We start from the raw sequence: 21,160 nt of genomic DNA, 5'->3' as shown, positions 1-21,160 counted from the left end.
TGTGAGAATGAGACTGTACCTGTGGGGGTGAGGCTGTACCTGTGAGCCTGAGGCTGTACCTGTGAGGGTAGGGTTGTACCTGTGAGAGTGAGGCTGTATCTGTGAGGGTAGGGCTGTACCACTGTGGATGAGACTGTACCTGTGGGGGTGAGGCTGTACCTGTGAGGCTGTACCTGTGAGAGTGAGGCTGTACCTGTGAGGGTGAGGCTGAGGCTGTACCTGTGAGGGCGAGGCTGTATCTGTGAGGGTGAGGCTGTATCTGTGAGGGTGAGGCTATACCTGTGAGGGTGAGGCTATACCTGTGAGGGTGAGGCTGTACCTGTGAGGGTGAGGCTGTATCTGTGAGGGTGAGGCTGTACCTGTGAGGGTGAGGCTGTACCTGTGAGAGTGAGGCTGTACCTGTGAGGGTAGGGTTGTACCACTGTGGATGAGACTGTACCTGTGGGGGTGAGGCTGTACCTGTGAGGCTGTACCTGTGAGAGTGAGGCTGTACCTGTGAGGGTGAGGCTGAGGCTGTACCTGTGAGGGTGAGGCTGAGGCTGAGGCTGTACCTGTGAGGGTGAGCCTGAGGCTGTACCTGTGAGGGTGAGGCTGTATCTGTGAGGGTGAGGCTGTACCTGTGAGGGTGAGGCTGTACCTGTGAGGGTGAGGCTGTACCTGTGAGAGTGAGACTGTACCTGTGAGAGTGAGACTGTACTTGTGAGGGTGAGGGTGAGGCTGTACCTGTGAGGGTGAGGGTGAGGCTGTACCTGTGAGGGTGAGGGTGAGGGTGTACCTGTGAGGGTGAGGTTGAGGCTGTACCTGTGAGGGTGAGGGTGAGGGTGTACCTGTGAGGGTGAGGGTGAGGGTGTACCTGTGAGGGTGAGTGTGAGGCTGTACCTGTGAGGGTGAGTGTGAGTCTTTACCCGTGAGGGTGAGGCTGTACCTGTGAGGGTGAGGGTGAGGCTGTACCTGTGAGGGTGAGTGTGAGACTGTACCTGTGAGTGTGAGGATGTACCTGTGAGGGTGAGGGTGAGGCTGTACCTGTGAGTGTGAGGATGTACCTGTGAGGGTGAGCCTGAGGCTGTACCTGTGAGGGTGAGGCTGTACCTGTGGGGGTGAGGCTGAGAGTGTATCTGTGAGTGTGAGGCTGTACCTGTGAGAATGAGACTGTACCTGTGAGTGTGAGGGTGAGGCTGTACCTGTGAGGGTGAGGCTGTACCTGTGAGGGTGAGGCTGTACCTGTGAGTGTGAGGTTGTACCTGTGAGAGTGAGGCTGTACCTGTGAGGGTGAGGCTGTACCTGTGAGGGTGAGGGTGAGGCTGTACCTGTGAGGGTGAGACTGTACCTGTGAGGGTGAGGGTGAGGCTATACCTGTGAGGGTGAGGTTGAGGCTGTACCTGTGAGGGTGAGGTTGAGGCTGTACCTGTGAGGCTGTACCTGTGAGAGTGAGGCTGTAACTGTGAGGGTGAGGCTGTACCTGTGAGGCTGTACCTGTGTGACTCAGCGCCCTGCTGTCTGCTCTCTGTCCTCCTGCAGGCTGTAGGCTACCTGGAGCACTGCGATGACCAGTCAGAGCGGCGGCCATGCAGAGAGACCAGGTGCCCCGCCCTCCCGGCCCCCGGCCGCGCCCAAGCTGCAGGTCCAGCGCTCGCTGTCCCGGGAGACCATCACCATCCACTTCTCCGCTCTCGGGAAGGAGGAAGAGGAGGAGGAGGAGGAGCTGTACGGAGCCGCCATCTCCGCCATCTCCGCCTCCTCGGCCGCGGGGCGGGACTACGACGACCAAGGCATTGTGACGGCCCTGGAGGCCAGCGAGGACCTCCTGTTTGAGGGGGGCGGGGCGGACCCCGCCGCGGGGGGGGGCGCCCCCTCCGCAGACGTGGCGGTGCTCCCCGTGTCCTCCACCACCCTGCCCTCCATCCCCCAGCGCTCGGGACACTCCGCCCCCAGCCCCGCCCTCTCCATCCTGTCCTCTTTGCACTCTACCGGAGGCTCCGCCCCCGCCAGTTCGTCCTGGCCTTCGGGTCAGAAGGCCCAGGCCCAGGCCCCTCCCCCGGCCGCTTCCTCCTCCGGCTCCTCCCCCTCGAAATCCGTGGCCCTGCCCTCCGGCGACAAGCCCTTCATGAGCCTGGTGAAGTCCCTGTCCACGGACGTGGAGCCGCGGGAGGGCGTGGCCGTGCCCCCCAGCGTGCGCCACCGCCACCTGATGAAGACGCTGGTGAAGTCCCTCTCCACCGACACGTCCCGCCAGGACCAGGAGGCCGCGGCGGGCCGCCCCCCGGACTCCCGCCTCAACCTGCAGCTGTTCAAGCAGTTCACCCAGCCCCGGGTGACGGGGGCCGGCGACTCCAAGACCGCCCCGTCCTCCCCGCTCACCTCCCCGGACAACCGCTCCTTCTTCAAGGTGTCGGAGGTGGAGGCGCGCATCGAGGACACCAAGCGGCGGCTGTCGGAGGTGATCTACGAGCCCCTGCAGCTGCTCAGCAAGATCATGGGGGAGGAGAGCGGGGGGGCGGCGGCGGCGGCGGCGGCGGCAGGGGGGGGCCCCCCCCGGGCCAAGGCCCTGTCCTCCAGCGCCTCGGAGCTCTGCAGCCTGGCCGCCCTCAACGGTCACCTGGAGAGCAACAACAACAACTACAGCATCAAGGAGGAGGAGTGCGACTCGGAGGGGGAGGGCCTGCCGGGTAGCTCCGCCTCCGCCGCCGCCGCCGAGTCGCCCCCCGCCCCGCCCGCCCCGCCGCTCGCCGAGGCCTGGAGCCCCCGCCACGCCTCGCTGGCCCTGGAGAAGTGCTCCATGTCCGCGCTGGCCCGGCAGGAGGACGAGGAGTTCTGCGAGCTCTACAGCGAGGACTTCGGCGAGGCCGACGCAGAGACGGACGCCAGCGGCGGCGGGGTGGCGCGGGACGCGGCGGGCGGGGCCAGCCTCCCGCCCAGCGGCAGCACGGGGGTGGGGAGCGAGGACGAGACGGAGGCGGAGGAAGAGGAGGACGAGGAGCCGGGGTCCAGCGTCCCTCACAAGACCCTGTGCGCCCTGACCATGCTGGTGTACGGGTACCTGGTCCTGCCGCTGCCCACCTACCTGGGCGGCGTGCTGCTGGGCGTGGCCGTGGGCTTCATGCTGGCCATCGGGGTGGTGTGGCTGGCCGCCCCCAGGTGCTCCGGCTATGCCTCCAGGCGCGGCCGGCGCAGGGACCGGCTGTGGAACGTGGCGCACCTGGACATCAAGGAGCCGGGCATGTTCAAGGTGGGTGGATTTGAACCTGCAGCCCCACAGAGGCCTTTCGGCCTGGGGGGGGGGGGGGGTTCCGGTCATTTTCAGCCTTATGGCCTGGAGGGGTGAGGCTCTGCTCATTTTTAGACTTTAGCCCTAAGGGGGGGGGGGGGGGTCTCTGTACACTTTCAGCAGACCATAACACTGACCAGCTTCATGTAGTCTCCCGTGCCCGGTAGATGAAGCGCTATCACATTACCTCTCCCCGCAGACCTGCTCAGGACTCAGGAAGTCATACCTGCCCGCCCGTCAGAGAGTGCAGAGAGCAGTCCGATGCTGAGCTGAGTCACAGCTCCTCTCTCCTGGAGAGTGCAGGAAATCATACACGCTGTGCATCTCTCGTTTATTGATTTACTCAATGCTCGCTTTCTAGGACTAAGACGTCCTCCGGCTTGTGCCTGTGGATTTCAAAGTATCGATGCAGCGCTACCCCTCTTATGGATGTTTTAAATCCCTAATTTAATCCGGTGTAGAGCTAGCTCGACGGAGCATGGATTCAAAGGTTCCCATCCGCTGTGAGCCTATTTGGTGCGGGATCCAGTGGTTCGCTGAGTTCACGTGTACTGCTGACCCACAGCGGGTGAGCGGGTGCTGGATATAACTCCAGAGTGGATCTACGCCTGTTTCCCTTATTGCCGAAAAACCCAATTTTTTTTGCGAGGAAGTGAGAGTGCATATATCCAGCGTGACTGTGGGAAATTTAGGAAGCTCTCTGAAGTGCCTTTTTTAAGGCGCTGCCGCTGAAGGATCATTAGTCACGGACCCAGAACCTAAATCCTCTGCCTTCGCCCCAAAGCCACACAGCCTTTCGTCATCTTCGTCAGAAAACATTCATTTCCCAGCGAACGCTGTCCTAATGTCTCCTCTCTGTGTCGAAGGCGATGCGATAGTAAGTTCATACCTGTGCCGTGTTTGCTGTAGGTCTGTCAGACTCTGCTCTGTGCTCCACTTCCTGTGTGTTCACTTCCCCATATTCAGTTACTGGTGCTGTCGGAACCTCTTTGTTTGAAAGCCAAGGCTGTGGTGGTTGCATACTAAGAACCAGGGCCATACTAAAATCAAGACCAAGGGCAGGACGGACATGATTACGGTGCCAAACAAAGGATGAGATCAGAAGGGTTTTGCCGTGCGACCCGCACTGAGGGCGTAACCACGTTGTCTGGTGTTGATGTGTGTTCACAAAGGAAGTGCGAAAAAAAGAACAGATGCAGCTTTCAAAACAAAAAACACGACGCTTTAAAAGCAGGTCACGATGAAGGGGTACTGGGGCAATTTGCATCTGTTTTTGATTTTTTCGATTTTTGGGCTGGACCGCAGCAGCGGGGCCAGCCCGACAAACGCGAATGTCTGTGACTGACTGAGTGAGTGATGAAGTTACACCATTGGTCGGCCGAGTTATGAAGTTACACCATTGGTCGGCCGAGTTATGAAGTTACACCATTGGTCGGCCGGAGAGGTCCGGCCATACACTAGGTTTCAACTTGGTCTTGTTTTATTTATTTCGTCTTTACAAATATGCTGGAAATAAGCGAGCGAAAAGTGCCAGCTCGTGTACGCACACGTCCTCACGCACGCACATGAAACCCTGGATGAGATGTGCAGTCAGAGAGCGGGGGGGGGGTGCGGAGCGCTGCCTCGGCCTGGTCCCGTCATCGGACCCCCCCCGCCCCAGTGGGGAGGGGGAACAGGCCGCTTCGCGAAGTCGCAGCCGAGCTCCCAGCGACGCCCACGCGATGAAGTCATTCCTCCTTCGCTTGCCGTCCCGGCGGCCGTGTCACATCTTGGCACGCGCGGCGCGGTGGGCGGCGTTAGCGCTCTCGTTGTTCCCGTTGCGCTGGGCAGCTGCTGGCCGCTGCGGACAGAGAAAGGAGCTCTGTCGAAATCGATTTTTTTACATTTCGGGTTGGAGGGGGGCGTGAATTCTGCTTTTTTCGTGGAAAAGAGGCCTCTTGTCGGCCCGGGTAATGAAGAGGCTCACGGCGATCTCAGTCTGGGTGTGAGTGTGTGTGCACAGCGAGCTCCCTCCACGGTCCGCCTGTCATCGCTTAACACAGTCCCCAGGGGGGTAGGCCCAGATACATAACACGCATCTGTCGGTCTGCTGGCGCAGAGCAGGAAGTAGGAAGCAAACGGTGTTGAGCGCCATGGTGTTGAGCGCCATAGTAACCGCGTGACGAGCCAGAGCCGTGTGATCACCTGCAGCTACGCGCCCCCGTCCTCACTGGCGCTGTCAGTGAGGGGAGGAGCTGAGCGGCGCGACGGCGCTGGTGTGTGTGTGTGTGTGTGTGTGTGTTCACTGCAGTGTCTGGCTTGCTGGTGTGTGTGTGTGTGTGTCCACTGCTGGTGTATGTGTGTGTGTGTGTGTTCACTGCAGTGTCTGGCTTGCTGGTGTGTGTGTGTGTTCATTGCAGTGTCTGGCTTGCTGGTGTGTGTGTGTATGTGTGTTCACTGCAGTGTCTGGCTTGCTGGTGTGTGTGTGTGTGTGTGTGTGTGTGTGTGTGTGTGTGTGTGTGTGTGTGTGAGTGTGTGTGTGAGTGTGTGTGTGAGTGTGTGTTCACTGCTGGTGTGTGTGTGAGTGTGTGTTCACTGCTGGTGTGTGTGTGTGTGTGTGTGTCCGCTGCAGTTTGTCTGGCCTGCTAGTGTGTGTGTGTGTGTTCACTGCAGTGTCTGGCTTGCTGGTGTGTGTGTGTGTGTGTGTGTTCACTGCAGTGTCTGGCTTGCTGGTGTGTGTGTGTGTGTGTTCACTACAGTGTCTGGCTTGCTGGTGTGTGTGTGTGTTTGTGTGTCTGTGTGTGTGTGTGTGTTCACTGCAGTGTCTGGCTTGCTGGTGTGTGTGTATGTGTGTTCACTGCAGTGTCTGGCTTGCTGGTGTGTGTGTGTGTTTGTGTGTGTGTGTGTGTGTGTGTGTGTTCACTGCAGTGTCTGGCTTGCTGGTGTGTGTGTGTGTTTGTGTGTGTGTGTGTGTGTTCACTGCAGTGTCTGGCTTGCTGGTGTGTGTGTGTGTGTTCACTGTAGTGTGTCTGGTCTGCCTCGGCCGGATTTACTGCCCTCAGTCTTTTAAAGGGGCACTGTATCTGTATCCTTGGCTGTATAAAGCAGACACACAGTTTCATTACATTACATTACATTATAGGCATTTAGCTGACGCTCTTATCCAGAGCGACTTACAACAGTGTAACCAAACTCAGGATCAAGTCCACTTAAGTCCATTGAATAGAATGTAGATAAAAAGCCTTTACTATAGTAGCATACAGTAAGGAGAAACAAGATAGTCTGAACCAAAAAATTTTTTTTTTTTTTTTTTTTTTTTTTTTTTTTTTTTGAAATAGTTATGGGAGAGGGTTTAGGGAAGAGGAGAGAGGTATACAGAGAAGAGGTGCGTCTTGAGTTTCCGTTTGAAGAACCATCAGAGCCCCTGGTTCCCTCGGTGCCGATTTCATGTTGTCGGGTAGCGGGCTTGTTTGTGCATTTACACCAGCCGTGCTGTCAGAATTTACAGCCCAAACCCAAGACTGAAAAAGCGCATGGTCGTACGAAGGTACGAGGAGGTTGTTGGGGCCCTGTTGGTTTTACTTGTCAGAGAGGCTGATTTGCTGGGTGCTTTGAGGAAGAGCTTTACCTAATGGAAAACACAACAGAGCCACGAGATTTAGAAGTGTATGTACGTTTCTTCCAGAGCTCACAAACGCTCCAGGGCTATAATGGGCTGGGAGATGGCTTGGTGCTGCCATATTCCTTTGTCTGAATGGTGCAATAACACCGAGCATCTACTGTATGCTAGTTGCTGCTGCTCTTATAATATTGCTTTCTTTCACCAGCAGTGGTTTCCTTGCCCAGTGCTCCCAAATAATGTCAATGCGGAAGCTGGCATCTGTGGTGTGTAGGAAGCTTAGAGACATTTCAAGGGCCCAGCGTAAAAGGTTAGCGGCCTGGCTATCTGACCTTTTTTTTTTTTGAAATGGCAGTTGATTTGCAATTCTCCAGCAGTGCACTCACATTTTATCCCGGAGATAATGTGATCATACATGAAACGAGGGCAATAATGCCAACACAACACCACACACTGATTATTCTTGCACTTTGAAATGCATATGTGCACACACACACACACACACACAAACACTCACGCACACGCACACACACACACACACACACACACACACATAGATTTGTGCACACCCTCACACTCGTTCATCCCCCTTTCCACCCCATATTCTATCATTCAAAATGAAGCAATGCTGCATCCTAATGAGATATTCTTTAATATTTTAACAGAGGTTCAATGTGAAACATTGATAGCTGTTTCAGAAAAATGCATGGGCTTGTAACCGACATCGTTGTCTGTTCACACCTTTTTTTTTTTCTTTCTTGTCTCACACCTGGGCATCATCGCAGGCTGGTTTGCGGTTGGCTGCATGCACGAGCAAAGATTTCTTTTTTTTTTAGTAAAGCAAGATCACTGCAGTCATTTTGTCTCTCTTCTCTGTTCTGTGCAGGAAAAGGGGAGAGACAAAAATGGCGTCCAAGAGGCCTCAGGAAACTAGAGTAGCGCACCTTTAATCTGGAACGTTTAAGCGATGTTTTCGGTCACATCTGACCCGTCTGGTTCAGTTCAGTGCAAAGGGAGAGCGGTCGAAGCAGGACGTCCCTGGCTGAGCCTCTCGCCATCGCTACGCTTCAGTGTTAGCGACCGGCACAGTACCTTCACGACCACGACCTGACACTAGCGCTTGCCAATTAGACGTCGGGCTCTTACTGGAAGCGTGAATTCCTGAGGAGAATAAGCGCTTTCTTAGAAATGCTCCAGAATATTTGCCAGTAAATTCCTGAGGAGAATAAGGGCTTTTTAGAAACGCTCCAGAATATTTGCCAGTAAATTCCTGAGGAGAATAAGCGCTTTTTAGAAACGCTCCGGAATTTTTGCCAGTAAATTCCTGAGGAGAATAAGGGCTTTTTAGAAACGCTCCGGAATATTTGCCGGTTAAAGAGCAGTCTATTCCCATCAGCAACCTGTGCCCACTGTGGCATGACAAGGCTGGACGTGGCATTCTGCCACCCATGTAGTGCCTGCCCTTTCCCCTGTTTGCATGGCAGCAGCACTGGAGCGGTGGTCCTCCTGGCTCCTCCCCCCCTTATCCGTACATACGTCTGCCTTCTGGAATCTGACCCAAACGCTCAGCACCTCCTCCACAGGGAGGCGCGTTCTGTGAGCAGGAGTCAGACGGTGCGGTCTGAGTTACGGGAAGCTCGTAACTGAGTCAGGTTTAGTTTGGAAGTGCTTCCCAGGTCAGGGGTCGATTGTGTGAGATCGTGTGCTCCTGTCCAGCCCCTGTGTATGAGGGGTGAGTAAAGACATGGAGTCTTCAGTCATCGCCGGAGGAGTTCGCAGCTGCTCAGATGATGTGTAGAAACTGTAGTTGTGGCGGATGCATCTGTCTGTTCCCCAGGGTCCTTAGCCCCGTCTCACTGAAGTTCAGTTACTTTGGTAAATGGTAAATGGACTGCATTTATATAGCGCTTACCTCCTGAGCTATGTCGCCCCCTTTATTCGCAAAGTCTCACAAATTTGTTATTCGTGTACATTTCCGAAAAAAAGTGTTTGTGGCCCTTGAGGGAAGTTCAGGGTCACATGCTAACAGCAGCAAACTGTGTTCTGCGTCAGTCACAGTTAAGCACAGGGTGGGGGAAGCACCTGAAAGCTTTGTGGCTATTGCCACTATTGCATTTCAACGTTTACTATATGGCTAATGGTGATTTTTTTTTTTTGCGCTTTGCTTACGCTGGCCAGTGACCTAAGGAGATGAAACTATAGGAGATGAAACTGTCCTCTGCTCAACCATTGGTTAACTTCCCAAGGAGGGATTTTTCATTTTAATATTCTTTGGAATGCGTAACTGCCCTGAGGGTACGATGGATTAGCGATGAGCTCTCGGCTCTTAAGCTGAGATCAGCGACCTCCGCTAACCGCCCCCCCCCCCAGCCCACCCCCTTCCCAGCACAGCAAGACGTAGAGCAAGTCTGAGCGACACCCTGTATGAAAGGAGCTTTGTTCTGGCCGTGGCAGTGAAATTCACTGTGAATGCCATTATTCTTCTGCTTGTCCAGCATTCCGGTCATTTCGAGTTGCGCAAGCCGCCATTAAGTACACAGGAAAACTGAACTCCGAGTTACCCTGACAGTCCCTCCCCAGACTGGGGCGGTTCTTCGTGTTAATACAGTTGGTGTGCATCTACATTCGGTCATACATCACGCCCAGGTGAGGTGTGACTTTGGAGCGTTGCAGCAGGACTAATACATCACTGAAACCCATTACACTTTCAGACTGCTGGGAATGGCAAATAAAACAGGCCTGTCCCCCCCTTTTTTTTTTTTTTTACTAAGAAATGGTGTTCACAAATGTCTTAAATAGAAGGTAATGGGGACATTTGTCAGAAAAGAGAATCGCTGCTACATCAACCTGTCCTGCTGGACCTGCAGAGATCCAGCTGGGCGGCTGGGGTGTTTGGGTGAAAGTGCACAGAATGCCACACACCGACGGGCACACTGATGTGGCGGATGGACGCGTAGATGGCAGAGCACCGAGGCCGATCTCAGCAGTGGCTGCTCCAGTGTTCATAGGGACTGGATGGACCAGTGTATAGCCAGGGAAAGATGTGTATTGGCCAGTGCTACAGAAAATCCCAGTGTTCTCTGTTGTGGAAATCTGAAGAGGAACATTTTTTTTGGCACAGCACTGGTGGACTTGGGAATATGCCTATGTGTGGTTCACATATCTGCTTGTTATAGCCGCAATCACCTCATACGGAATTACCACACATGGCGATCTAAAATAGATTAATACTTTTATGACTTTGTTTTTGTGACTATCACATTATAGCGCTCGCATTTTATTCCATTAATTATTGTAGTGTTCGGCTTCCTCACAGATCCCCCGTTGTCTAAATGTCGTGTTTTTAAAAAAAAATGTATAAGTCTGACGTGTTGCCCCTCTGTGGCCTTGACCCAGGGGTGGATGAACGAGATCCTGAACTACGACCCGGAGACGTACCACGCCACGCTGACGCACTCCGTCTTCGTGCGCCTGGACGGGTCCACCCTGCGCCTCTCCAAACCCGGACGCAACGTCGCCCGCCGCGCCACCTTCAACGAGCCCAAGCCCGACGTCACCTACGTCAGCCAGAAGATCTACGACCTCACCGACAGCAAGGTGGGGGGCCCCCTGGAGCCCGAGGCCTGGGTCCGGTTTGAGGGGCCGTCGCTCTGAATCAGACCCTGGATAACGTGTGATGTTCCTGCCTGTGTTTCACTCTTACCGTGTCCGCTTCCTCACATACGGCAGCTTTTCAAAAAGGGAGATTTTGTTTGTTCTGCAATTTAGGGTAGATTTCTTGCATAATCATACGTTTTGAAAGACCTATGATTAACGTGGTTTAAGAAGAAATGAATGTCTCTTAGTTTATTAATTCAGTTGTTGATTTACCAGTTTTGGCAGTCCTCTATGTGCTGTCTAGTATTGCTCTACAGTCTTCGTTTTTTGAAGCAAGAACTGTTTATAATGTGTATAATGTGTATATGGAATGACAGGAGTCAGCAGATGTGTGATTTGGTTGAGAACTACTTGATGGTTGCGATTGTCCAGTGCACACTATGGCATCACAACTGGTGCTAGTCACCATAACGCTAAAAGGAACAGATAGCTTCTCAGTGAAGTGCCCTTTACATTTGGTCACACGTTTTCACAAAAAGACACATTGATGTTAAGTGGGTCATAGTGGAAACCATGTAGGTTTATAGTGAGATTCTCTTGGGAGCGTTGCAGACGTGTTATAAGTGGTGAGCTCATAAGGTGCATTAGCCCCCGGGTGGGTGACATGTCGTGTCTCTGCTGTGCAGATATACCTGGTGCCTGAGAGCCTAGCGAGGAAGCGAGTGTGGAACAAGAAGTACCCCATCTGCATCGAGCTGGGCAAGCAGGAGGACTTCATGTCCAAGGCCCAGGCGGACAAGCCTGAAGCCATCGAGGAGAAGGCCACCGGGGGCGGGGGGGAGAGGCCGGAGGCGCCCGGGGGGGCCGAGGAGGCCAAGAGGCCGGCCGCCGCGGCGCAGGACGGGGGCCGGGGCCCGGCTCCCCGGGACCACACCCTCTTCCTGTTCGGCAGGACGGGGCGGGAGAAGGAGGAGTGGTTCCGCCGGATGCTGGTGGCGTCCCGGCTGAAGTCGGAGACCAAACGGGCCTCCAGCCTGCCCGGGAGTATGAGCGGTGAGTGCGCGCCGTCCCTCCCCCCTTACGAAAAAAAAAACACAAATCCCCCTCAGCCTAATCCGGGGGAGTGAAGATCCTGTTACCGTGGGGTTCCGACGGAGTGTAGCACAGTGGGTAAGGAACTGGGCTCGTAACCGAAAGGTCGCAGGTTCGATTCCCGGGTAAGGACACTGCCGTTGTACCCTTGAGCAAGGTACTTAACCGAAATTGCTTCAGTATATGTCCAGCTGCCTTAATGATTGCAGTGTAAATGCTATGTATAAGTTGTGTAAGTCGCTCTGGATAAGAGTGTCTGCTAAATGCCTGTAATGTAATGTAATGGTTCCAGATCACACAAATCCCAGCCCTTTTTAATGCACGGTCATGGCTCAGCCTGAGATCCATATCACTTCATGTCAAGCAACAACAACAAAAAAAACATTAACTGAATTAAGACAGCGAGGTATTCCAGGGAAGCTGACGCAGCAAATTTGGTGACCAATGGCGACCTTGTTCTGTCGATGAATGAGGTCCGTGTTTGTCCGTGTCTGAGCGCAGCCAGGGCATCAGACGTGGTTTTGCGCGCGGGGGCGGTGGCTGGTTCTGGTTGTGATCAGTGCTCAGCTTAGTGCCGGGAGAAAGAAGGCCAGCCGGCTTTGAGAGTCCGCTCAGATGCTAAGTTAATGCCGTCCGGCCCACAGCAGCCCTTGCTGGGTGCCTGAAGGCTTTTCACTGACATGAATATAAAGGATAGGCGCCAGTGACGGGGCCAATATGAGTCCTCAGGCTAACAACAAGCGTCTGCAGAGGGCCCAGGATGAGTGAACCACCCACAGGTACTTTTGGGGGTAGGGGTGGGGTTGGGGTGGTGTTGGGTGGGGGGGGGGGGGGGGGGTGGAGGAGAGAGAAAGCAAGTCAGAGCATACTGTGTCACGTGATCTCCAGATAATGGTCTGCGTGCCAAGCAGTCTCCAGTAATGATCACGGATGGCCTTTACAGACTCCATTTCCTATTTCTGGTTTTGAGTAAACATGCCCAAGGGACAGATGCCTGCATCAGATCCAGGCCTCTGCATGGGAGAGTGCAATTAAGGTCCTGTGGCATTTCAGGGTGAAATCTGCCCGCATGTAATTATACTGACTATTGAATATATGTGTTTATTATTATATATATGCAGTGCTGCTTGCCTTAATGGGCGTGGAAGTAGCTTAGGATGGAAGTCTCGACTAAATGAATAAATGTAATGTGAATATCCACAGGGATGGTGAATAACGTACAGTTTCGCGACTGACGGTTGTGTTACGCTGCATGCTAGCGTGAGTTTTAGAGAGGCAGTTTCTCAGATTGTAATTGCGGAAGCCAGGCCTGATCCAGCAGCTGATGAAGTACGAGATGCCCGAGTAAGACTTTTCCGTTCGGGGAAATATGACACGTTTGTTTTTTTTATGTGATTTCGGTGAGGGACGGACGGAGAGATAGGATCGATCGCGCTGAAGTCTCCGGCTTTATATGACTACATTTCGCTAGCCGTGCGCATCTTTTTTTTTTTTTTCTTCTTCTTCTTCCGTGCAAGATCTTTGTCGTATGTTTTTTTTCTCTCGTGTGAGCAGGTGGGCTCCTGGTGCCGGTTCTTAGGGCTCAGGAGGCAGGATTGAGGCGCGTGAGTGGATGTGAGTTTGAGTGATGGTTTTGGTGTCCCCCCCTCCCTCTCCCTCTTCCCCTTCCCCTGACCCGCCCTCCCTCTCTCCCTGCCCCTCCCCTGCCCCTCTCCCTGACCTCCCCCTCCCTGCCCTTCCCCTTCCCCCACTCCCCCCTCTCCCCCTCCTCCTTCACTGCCCCTGCCCCTCCCCTGACCCCTCCCTCTCCCCCTCCCCTGCCTTCCCCCGCCCCGCCTCCCTGCCCTTCCCCCGCCCTCCCCTCTCCCCCTCCCCCTTTACTGCCCCTGCCCCTCCCCCTCCCCTGCCCCGCCCTCCCCCTGCCCCACCCCCTCCTTTGCCCTGCCCCCCCCGCAGCCGTCCTGCCCACGCACAGCCGCAGCAGCAGCCGGGGCAGTCTGGACGAGGCTCTGCCCATGACGCAGCCGCGGCAGAAGGAGCTGGCCGGCGGCGTCAAGCAGAAGATGCTGCTGGACTACAGCGTCTACATGGCCAAATACGTGCCCCCCGCCCCGAGGAGTCCCGCCGCCAGCCCCGCCCACAGCGCCGCCAGCAGCCCCGGCGCCGGGAAAAAGGTACCGGGGGGGTCACCCCTTCACCCCTTCACCCTGTCACACCAGCCCGAAATGATGGCGCTTCAGTAAAACAGAGTGAGAGAGGGGGGGAGCCCTCTGCAAATATGATCTCATCATTCCATGCTAACGTGCTATCGAGCTAACTCGACCTTGGGGCCAGCGTCTGTCAGGACGCGTTATATATATGTACATGCGCGAGCCCGGTTTTCACATCGTGGAGAACGAGGCGCGTGCGTGCTCAGTAAACGGCTCTCTCTGAGTGGTGTCTGTGGGCATTGAGGCACTCTGCCGGCGGGACCTCTCTGCCAGGATCGTTCAGACGTGGCGAGGGGTCGGGGGGCGGGGGGAAGTGACGGCGTTCAGGTTTGACGGGCTGTCCCCGCGCGGCGGCGGAGGCGTCCTCTTACGGCTCTTTGCCGCGTGCTGCGTGTCGCATCGTGTCAGGGCTGATGCCGGCGTTTTCTGTGGGGCAACACATAGCTCAGGAGGTGAGAGCGGTTGTCTGGCAGTCGGAGGGTTGCCGGTTCGATCCCCCACCCTGGGCATGTTGAAGTGTCCCTGAGCAAGACACCTAACCCCTAATTGCTCCCAACGAGCTGACTGGTACCTACATATAGCTCAGGAGGTAAGAGCGTTTGTCAGGTAGTCGGGGGGTTGCCGGTTCGATTCCCCCTGCCCTGGGCATGTCGACGTGTCCCTGAGCAAGACACCTAGCCCCTAATTGCTCCCAATGAGCTGATTGGTACCTTGCATGGCAGCCTTTCACCGTTGGTGTGTGAGTGTGAGTGTGCGTGTGCGTGTGAATGGGTGAATGAGAGGCATCAATTGTAAAGCGCTTTGGATAAAAGCGCTATATAAATGCAGTCCATTTACCATTCTGCGCTTCGAGAGAAGAACCCGTTCAGCTGAAGCACTGAGGCCACCGTGTGGATCCCGCAGTTACCGGCTATAGGGGCGGATAATAAATAATTATCTAATTTCATTTTTTCTCTTCTTCCCCGTCTGGTTCCGTGTCCGCGACCCTACGACCGCGTCAGTTGCCTAGCAGCCCCGGAGTGGAGGAGGAGTCTGTTGCCTGGGTCAACGCCTTGGTGGGCCGGATCTTCTGGGACTTCCTGGGGGAGAAGTACTGGGCCGACATGGTGTCCAAGAAGATCCAGATGAAGCTCAGCAAGATCAGGGTGGGTGTCGCTAAGTCCTGGCTGTGTTTATGTGCTCTCACGGTTGGCAGCTTCGGTTTTACATTTGAGTGCGTGACTATTACCTTCAGAACAGTCCTCCAGCTGTGCAGAGTCCTGTGCTCTTTCCCCCATTAAAATGGCCTTTTTCATAAACTTCAGAAAATCAAAGAAACTGGAAGGAGGCCATTTTGTCCTTGTGGAGACGCGTGAGTGTTTGCTACGGGCGGGGGGGGGGGGGGGGGGGTTTGATCGCTAGGGATGCTTTGAACAGGCAGGAGCCCCGCGCTGCTTTGGTCAGCCTAGCATGGCCGGACCGACGTGGTCAGCGGCTGCAGCGGACTGTGCAGTCGGTGGCCGTGTTGCCATGGAGACAGAGAGCGCGTACATGTCATCATCCACTGTTTTATCTTTCCCCCTCTGTGCTGACGGGAGGCTCGGCCAATCAGAATCTCCCTCGGCTGACTCTGTCCTGCCTGAACACCTGGGCCTGACTTGGGTGTGTGTGTGTGTGTGTGTGTGCGTCACTGACGTGTCGCCTGTGCGTTGCAGCTGCCGTACTTCATGAACGAGCTGACCCTGACCGAGCTGGACATGGGCGTGGCCATTCCCAAGATCCTGCAGGCGTCCAAGCCGTCCGTGGACCACCAAGGTGAGACCGCAGTGTGTGAAGCGGGTTGGAGCAGGCGGTCGGTCAGGCGGTCGGTCAGGTGGTCGGTCAGGCGGTCGGTCAGGTGGTCGGTCAGGCGGTCGGTCAGGTGGTCCTGCGGGTCACCCGCATTCGTGAGGTCCGTTCCCTTTCAAAGCAGCTTCGCACCCTGATGCTCAGTTCAGCTCGTGCCAAGCGCAGGTATGACTATGGCATTGTGTGTGCTGCTGAATTACATTTAACTCTCACAGCGAACGCAGAAACGGGAGGCCAGACCTGCGTGACACAAATAAAAACAGTAAAATTCGGAAGAATCGTGACCAAGGTTTGGCACGTATCAGTCTTTTTAGTGCTCTCTGGGGTGGGGATTCTGGATTTTATCTTGTTTCGTGAAGAGAAGGTTCCATCCCCACATTCGTAACCGTGGTGAAGAGTTGTACTGTTGTGCTGGAGAGTGTGTTTTGATTTACCAGTGGCCTAGGTTACCAGACACACAGAAAAGGCCTTATAAAAACTCACACAGACACGCACACACACACACAGACACGTTTGAGAGAATTATTCCCCATGAGGACTATGCTATTAGCTGTGTGAATCACCCCCACCCCCCCACCCCACCCTGTCCCCACTCTCTGCTGTGAATCAGTGCTATGTCTGTACGCTGACGTTTAATTTAGTCAGGGGCTCAAATGCCCCGCTTTACTCCCTGTAGCATTTACTTGTGGGGCATCGGAGGTGGTAGCGGCGGCCATATTGGCTCATCCATCAACCCGGTGCACAACTCACGACATTAAGCAGCAGAAGACGACATTGAGCAGCAGGAAACGGGTTCTTCCCTGGCCAAAGGGCAGGCAGGATACAGAAAGGCCTATAATGGGAAATGAGCTCACTTGTGTCACTTGTGTCACTGTGTTCTTCGCCTCGCCCAACTTTTGATCACCGTGTGATTTTGAGTCGCCGCCCTCGTGCTTACCGCACGATTGCGACGTATGGTTTAGTTTCGACCACAGTGTCATCAGCTCAGAGGGCGAACCCTTTCCCCTCAGCCTGTACGTGTGGGAGGGAAGGGAAGGGGGCGCGTCAGAGCTCTTCGCCGTGCATTATGGGTATTTGCGTGGCTTTCGCGGGGATTGGGCTGAAGCTGTCGGGGCCGTGTCGCGCGGTGTCGAGTTCACCCATTGGCCGTGGCGGCTGGCGCCGTGTATCGCGTGAGCGCGCCGACCTTTTGCGCGGGTTCCGGTCTGGAGCGCGTATTCGGGTTCAGCTCGAGTCCGTTCCGAAATACGAGCGGTGCGTCGGGTGAGCCCGTTCTGCGTCGACCCCGTTCTCACACTCCCGCCTGGAATCCTTTCAAGTGGGACTAGGGGGGAGGTGGAAAAGCTCTCGCCCCACATTCACACACAGGCCACGCTGTTGTGGAGACCGCTCTTGCTCTGTCCTCGAACGGGCGGACGGGGGGCAGGGGTGTCTTGTGACTGCCCCCCCCCCCCTTCTCCCCCATCCACCCATCCCGGCCCCCCACACCCCGCCCAGGCGCATGACTAAGAGGATCGGAGCACTGTGAGAGTCGGCTGATTCTGTAATGCCCTTAGAAACAGAGAAAACAACACCCAGTGTTGTAAAAATCCAGAGAGCACACGTTTCCCATTGGGCAGGTCGTTTCTGACTGGAGATGGATTGGTGTATATAGCGCTCAGACTGAAGTATCAAATGCTAAAATGCTAGCTACACAAGCACAGGCAGCCCAGGGTCGGGCACAGAGCTGAAGGTGATGTTTATTGACTGCCTCATACAGGGATGGTTCTACAACCGGCCTCTTCGCGAGACAGACACGGTATACTCTGAGGGCTAATTGGCTCCTGGTGGAGAACGTCTTGTTATTTCTCTAGAAAAATATTGAGAGCTCGAGGCTATGAAGACACGATAGCCCTGAATGAGCATTCGTACAATGTAGCACTGTGCTAGTTTCACAATAACAATATGCAGTTGAGAGCTAAAGGCACATGGCACGATTTTTGTTGTTTTGGCTCTGTGTACTGTTGCACATTTGGATTTGAAATAAAAGCAATGAATGTGAGGTTAAAGTACGGACTGTCAGCTTTATCAGGTGATCAGTGTAGGAATCACATGTATTCCCTCCATTTTAGGGGGGCAAAGGACATTAGACAAATAATATTTACAAAATAATATTTCATAGTCTGAAAAATATTTAGCCAAAGAATCATTACAAATAGATCCTAAAAATTTCATATTTAGTGCTTGGTTGTAAATCCTTTTCATTTCATGACTGCCTTAAGTCTGTGCCCCGTGGACCTCACCAGACACTGGTGATGTTCTGCCAGGCCTGTACTGCAGCCATCTTCAGCTCCTGCTTGTTTCTGTGCTGCTTTGTTTTCTATTCATTGCGTGAACTAATGATGCAAAGACTCACGAGAATCACCCAATATGTATGTAAATACCCTCAAAATGAAAGCAGTCAGTACTTTAACCTCGCGTTTACTGTTTTATTTCAAATCCGGTGTGCTGGAGGGGTTTTATTTAAAATCCAACGGGGTGCGGGTCTGAAGGAAAAAGACGATGAGTTTATGACATCATGTGAAGTCATCCCACAGCAGGAGTTTTTTATGGTGTCATTCCCGAGTATGATGGAGTTAATGTGCGCTCCAAAGCGCACTGCTTTTAACAGCTCCTCACCCTCCGCTCCCTGGAGTTATTGCTTTGTGATGTCACTGCATCCCCCCCCCCCCGCACGCAGTGACTTTGAGAGCTTAGCTGATGTGCATATTTTATGCCGCCATTAAAAGATTAGACCGAGAGTGCATTGACACAGACTCAATGGTGTCATCTATGTCATTTTCACCTGTTTCATGTATCTGTGTCTGGCCCCTGGTGCCAGAGTGGCCCCTCCTCCTCCTCTTCCTCCTCTCGCTGCCGATGGCGCCCGACTTGCAGCTACCGCTAACGCTAACGTTTTATCAGCCACCGCGCAGGTGAGACGCGATGAGAGCGGAAGTTGACTCCGCCTGCCGCTCGCGGCGCGGCTCGCGGTGGCTGAGGAAGCAGAAGAGCCTGCTGGGAGTTCTGCGGACCGTATAAACCCCTGAGATCCACATCAGAGTCATTCCCTTTATCACCCAATCGGGAGTGTGAGGCGGTTTCTTCTCATCCAGGCAACACAGGGACTCTCTCACTCTCAAATTATTTATTCTTTTTGCTTGATGGGCCTCCTTTTACAGAACTAATGAAATAGATAACCGTTATAAAGTATGGATTTTTCATTGACTTGTTGTGTTTCGGTAGGGCTGTATGACAGGAGCGCTCTCCATGCTGAACAGAGCTCTGTTAAAGAGCACAGAGCGCTGGTTTGAGGTGGGGAGTTCCTGAACGCAGTGCATTCTGGGACGGGGGTTCTGGGAGAGGGGATGCACGGTCTCACGGATCGGTGCCGCTGAGGGTATACCGGGACGGGGGTCTCGCCCCAATTGCAGCAGAACTCGCTGACATCGGAGCGAGCAGGAAGCAGGAAGTGTGCTGCCTCTGTGCCGGCCCCCCGGGTGCCCACGCCGCGCCACGGGGGCGGAGCCAGTCACAGCAGGCTCATGTGGGCGGAGTCCCAGCCTGGTGGTGTGACTGAGCTGGGCTCATAAGGGCCATGTGTTGCTCCTCCCCCTGCCGAGGCACACCCCTGACCCCCCCCCCCATTGCCATAGGAGCGGGTGAACCCCTGCTCTGTTCCATCGGTCCGCCTGCCGCCGGGGGGGGGGGCTGCCGCGTCTTCGGTTGTCAGACCCCCCGTCCTGTGAGCGAAGCCGGTGGAGAGGACGGGATGGGCGGGATCGGCAGCACCCTGCTGACACCGTCCGCCATCGTCCGCCATACGGGCGGGGCCGTACCGCCGCGCTGAGACCTGCGCTCGGAGGCTCTCTCTCCCAGAGCGCGCGCTCGTCCCTCAGCCTACCGGGGCCTGCCGTCGCTCACGATGACCCCCTGAAAGCCCAGCCCTGCGCTGCAGAGGAGGAGCGCGGGGGGGGCGTCGCTTTCTCTCAGAGCTGGGCGACCGCGTCGTGCCGCTCGCCGTTCCTTTCTGCGGTGACCGATTTCGCTCGAAATGACCCCGTCTCCAGGCGCGCGAAAGGTCAACGTGTGCAGCTCCTGACGTGAAATTCGTCGCGTGTTTGTGAGAAGAGGATGTGTCTTTCCTCCTATCTCGTGGTTTAATTCTATGTCCAGAGCGCCCTCTAGTGGTTCAAGTTTAGAATGCTAAATGCTCTCTGAGAACAGCAGGACTGCGTGCCGTAGCCGTGTAGCGGTTTGCGCACCCTCTACCTTTTTAAGAGCGAACGTGTTCCTTATATATTGCAGCTTTGTAGTCATTTTTTGACAGATGAGCTATCTTTGGTGTGAGTGACACTTTTCTCCAGACTTTGCCCAGGGGATTTTGAATCCATCTCGTCTGTCTCAGATCTCACTAAGCAGTGGGGTAATATGAGGAATCTCTTATGGAGGTACTAGATTTTTACCGCGGGGGGGGGCCTGTAAGGGGCAGCTGATATTATGGCTGGCATAAGCACTGACCAGATGAGCCCACACATCCTGCACTGCACAGCCATAGCTTAAAAGACACATTTTCCCCCCTTACACTTCATTTTGGTTTGAAGTGTAGATGAAAAAAGGTGATGTACACATTCACCTGAATATTTAATGCAGATATCCAGTGGCGTCGTTTCACAGGAATCCTTCCGAGTGGAAATCTTGCTTTGTTATGGCATGTGATGCGTGTGCCACGGAGGAAGAGTTGCGTGTGATGGAGGCCCCCCCCCCCCCCCCCCCCCCCCGAGAGAGAGGGTTGTCTCGGTCCGCAAAAAAAAAAAAAAAACAGAAACAGGAAGAGCAAAGGATTGTGGGATCCCCGAGGGATCGGACGCGTGTAACCCAGATTAGCGCTGGCGTTTGAGCGTCGATGTTTACGCGGCGCGGCGTCCCGCTGTCTTCAAAAAGAGAGAGCAGCCCTCTCCGCCGCGCCAGGAGGGAGACGCGCCGCGTCCAACTGTTTCTCTCCTTTTCAAAGGACCGTGTGATCTCTCACTCTCTCCCGCTCTCACCCCCCCAACTCCCCCCCCCCACCCCAACTCCCCCCCAACCCACCCACTGGGCGGGGGTGGGGGGTGGGGGGGGGGGGGGGAGAGAGACTGAGAGATTCAGAGCATCTGCTGCAGAAATCCAACTTTGACCTGCGTTAGTTACATGGGGCTTGTGGAAGAAGCGAGGGAGGGAGGGAGGGAGGGAGGGAGGGATGGAGAGGGGGATGTAGGGGAGCCAGGGTGGGCCAGGGAAAGACGGAGTGCGCAGGAGAGGGCAGAGGAGGCTGTGAAGGAAGGGGTTTACACACCGGGCTCCCTGAGCTCCCTCAGTAATGCCCGTCCAAACAAACTCTGCACGCTTCAGCGAACTTCTGCCTCCAACACACACTGACTGCAGGGTCACCTCTGCCGTCAACACACACTGACTGCAGGGCCACCTCTGCCTCCAACACACACTGACTGCAGGGCCACCTCTGCCTGCAACACACACTGACTGCAGGGCCACCTCTGCCTCCAACACACACTG

General features: G+C 55.0%; 1 protein-coding gene across 3 annotated transcripts in view; it reads left to right on the top strand.

The window, feature by feature from the left end:
* Nucleotides 1-21,160, top strand: part of LOC118221134 (testis-expressed protein 2-like) — a 53,530-nt gene that overhangs the window by 24,120 nt on the left and 8,250 nt on the right. For all 3 annotated transcript variants that reach the window (XM_035405876.1, XM_035405874.1, XM_035405875.1), the window contains 6 exons: nt 1,519-3,226; nt 10,260-10,460; nt 11,147-11,513; nt 13,509-13,726; nt 14,764-14,907; nt 15,457-15,556. In XM_035405876.1, coding sequence (XP_035261767.1) covers nt 1,544-3,226; nt 10,260-10,460; nt 11,147-11,513; nt 13,509-13,726; nt 14,764-14,907; nt 15,457-15,556 — 2,713 coding nt within the window. In that variant the 5' untranslated portion in view covers nt 1,519-1,543. The remainder of the gene's footprint in view (nt 1-1,518; nt 3,227-10,259; nt 10,461-11,146; nt 11,514-13,508; nt 13,727-14,763; nt 14,908-15,456; nt 15,557-21,160) is intronic.

This window comes from Anguilla anguilla, chromosome 2 (assembly GCF_013347855.1).
Source record: "Anguilla anguilla isolate fAngAng1 chromosome 2, fAngAng1.pri, whole genome shotgun sequence".
Taxonomy (NCBI): Eukaryota; Metazoa; Chordata; class Actinopteri; order Anguilliformes; family Anguillidae; genus Anguilla; species Anguilla anguilla.
The sequence above is the reverse complement of the archived record's forward strand: the minus strand, read 5'-3'. Positions and strand labels throughout refer to the sequence as shown.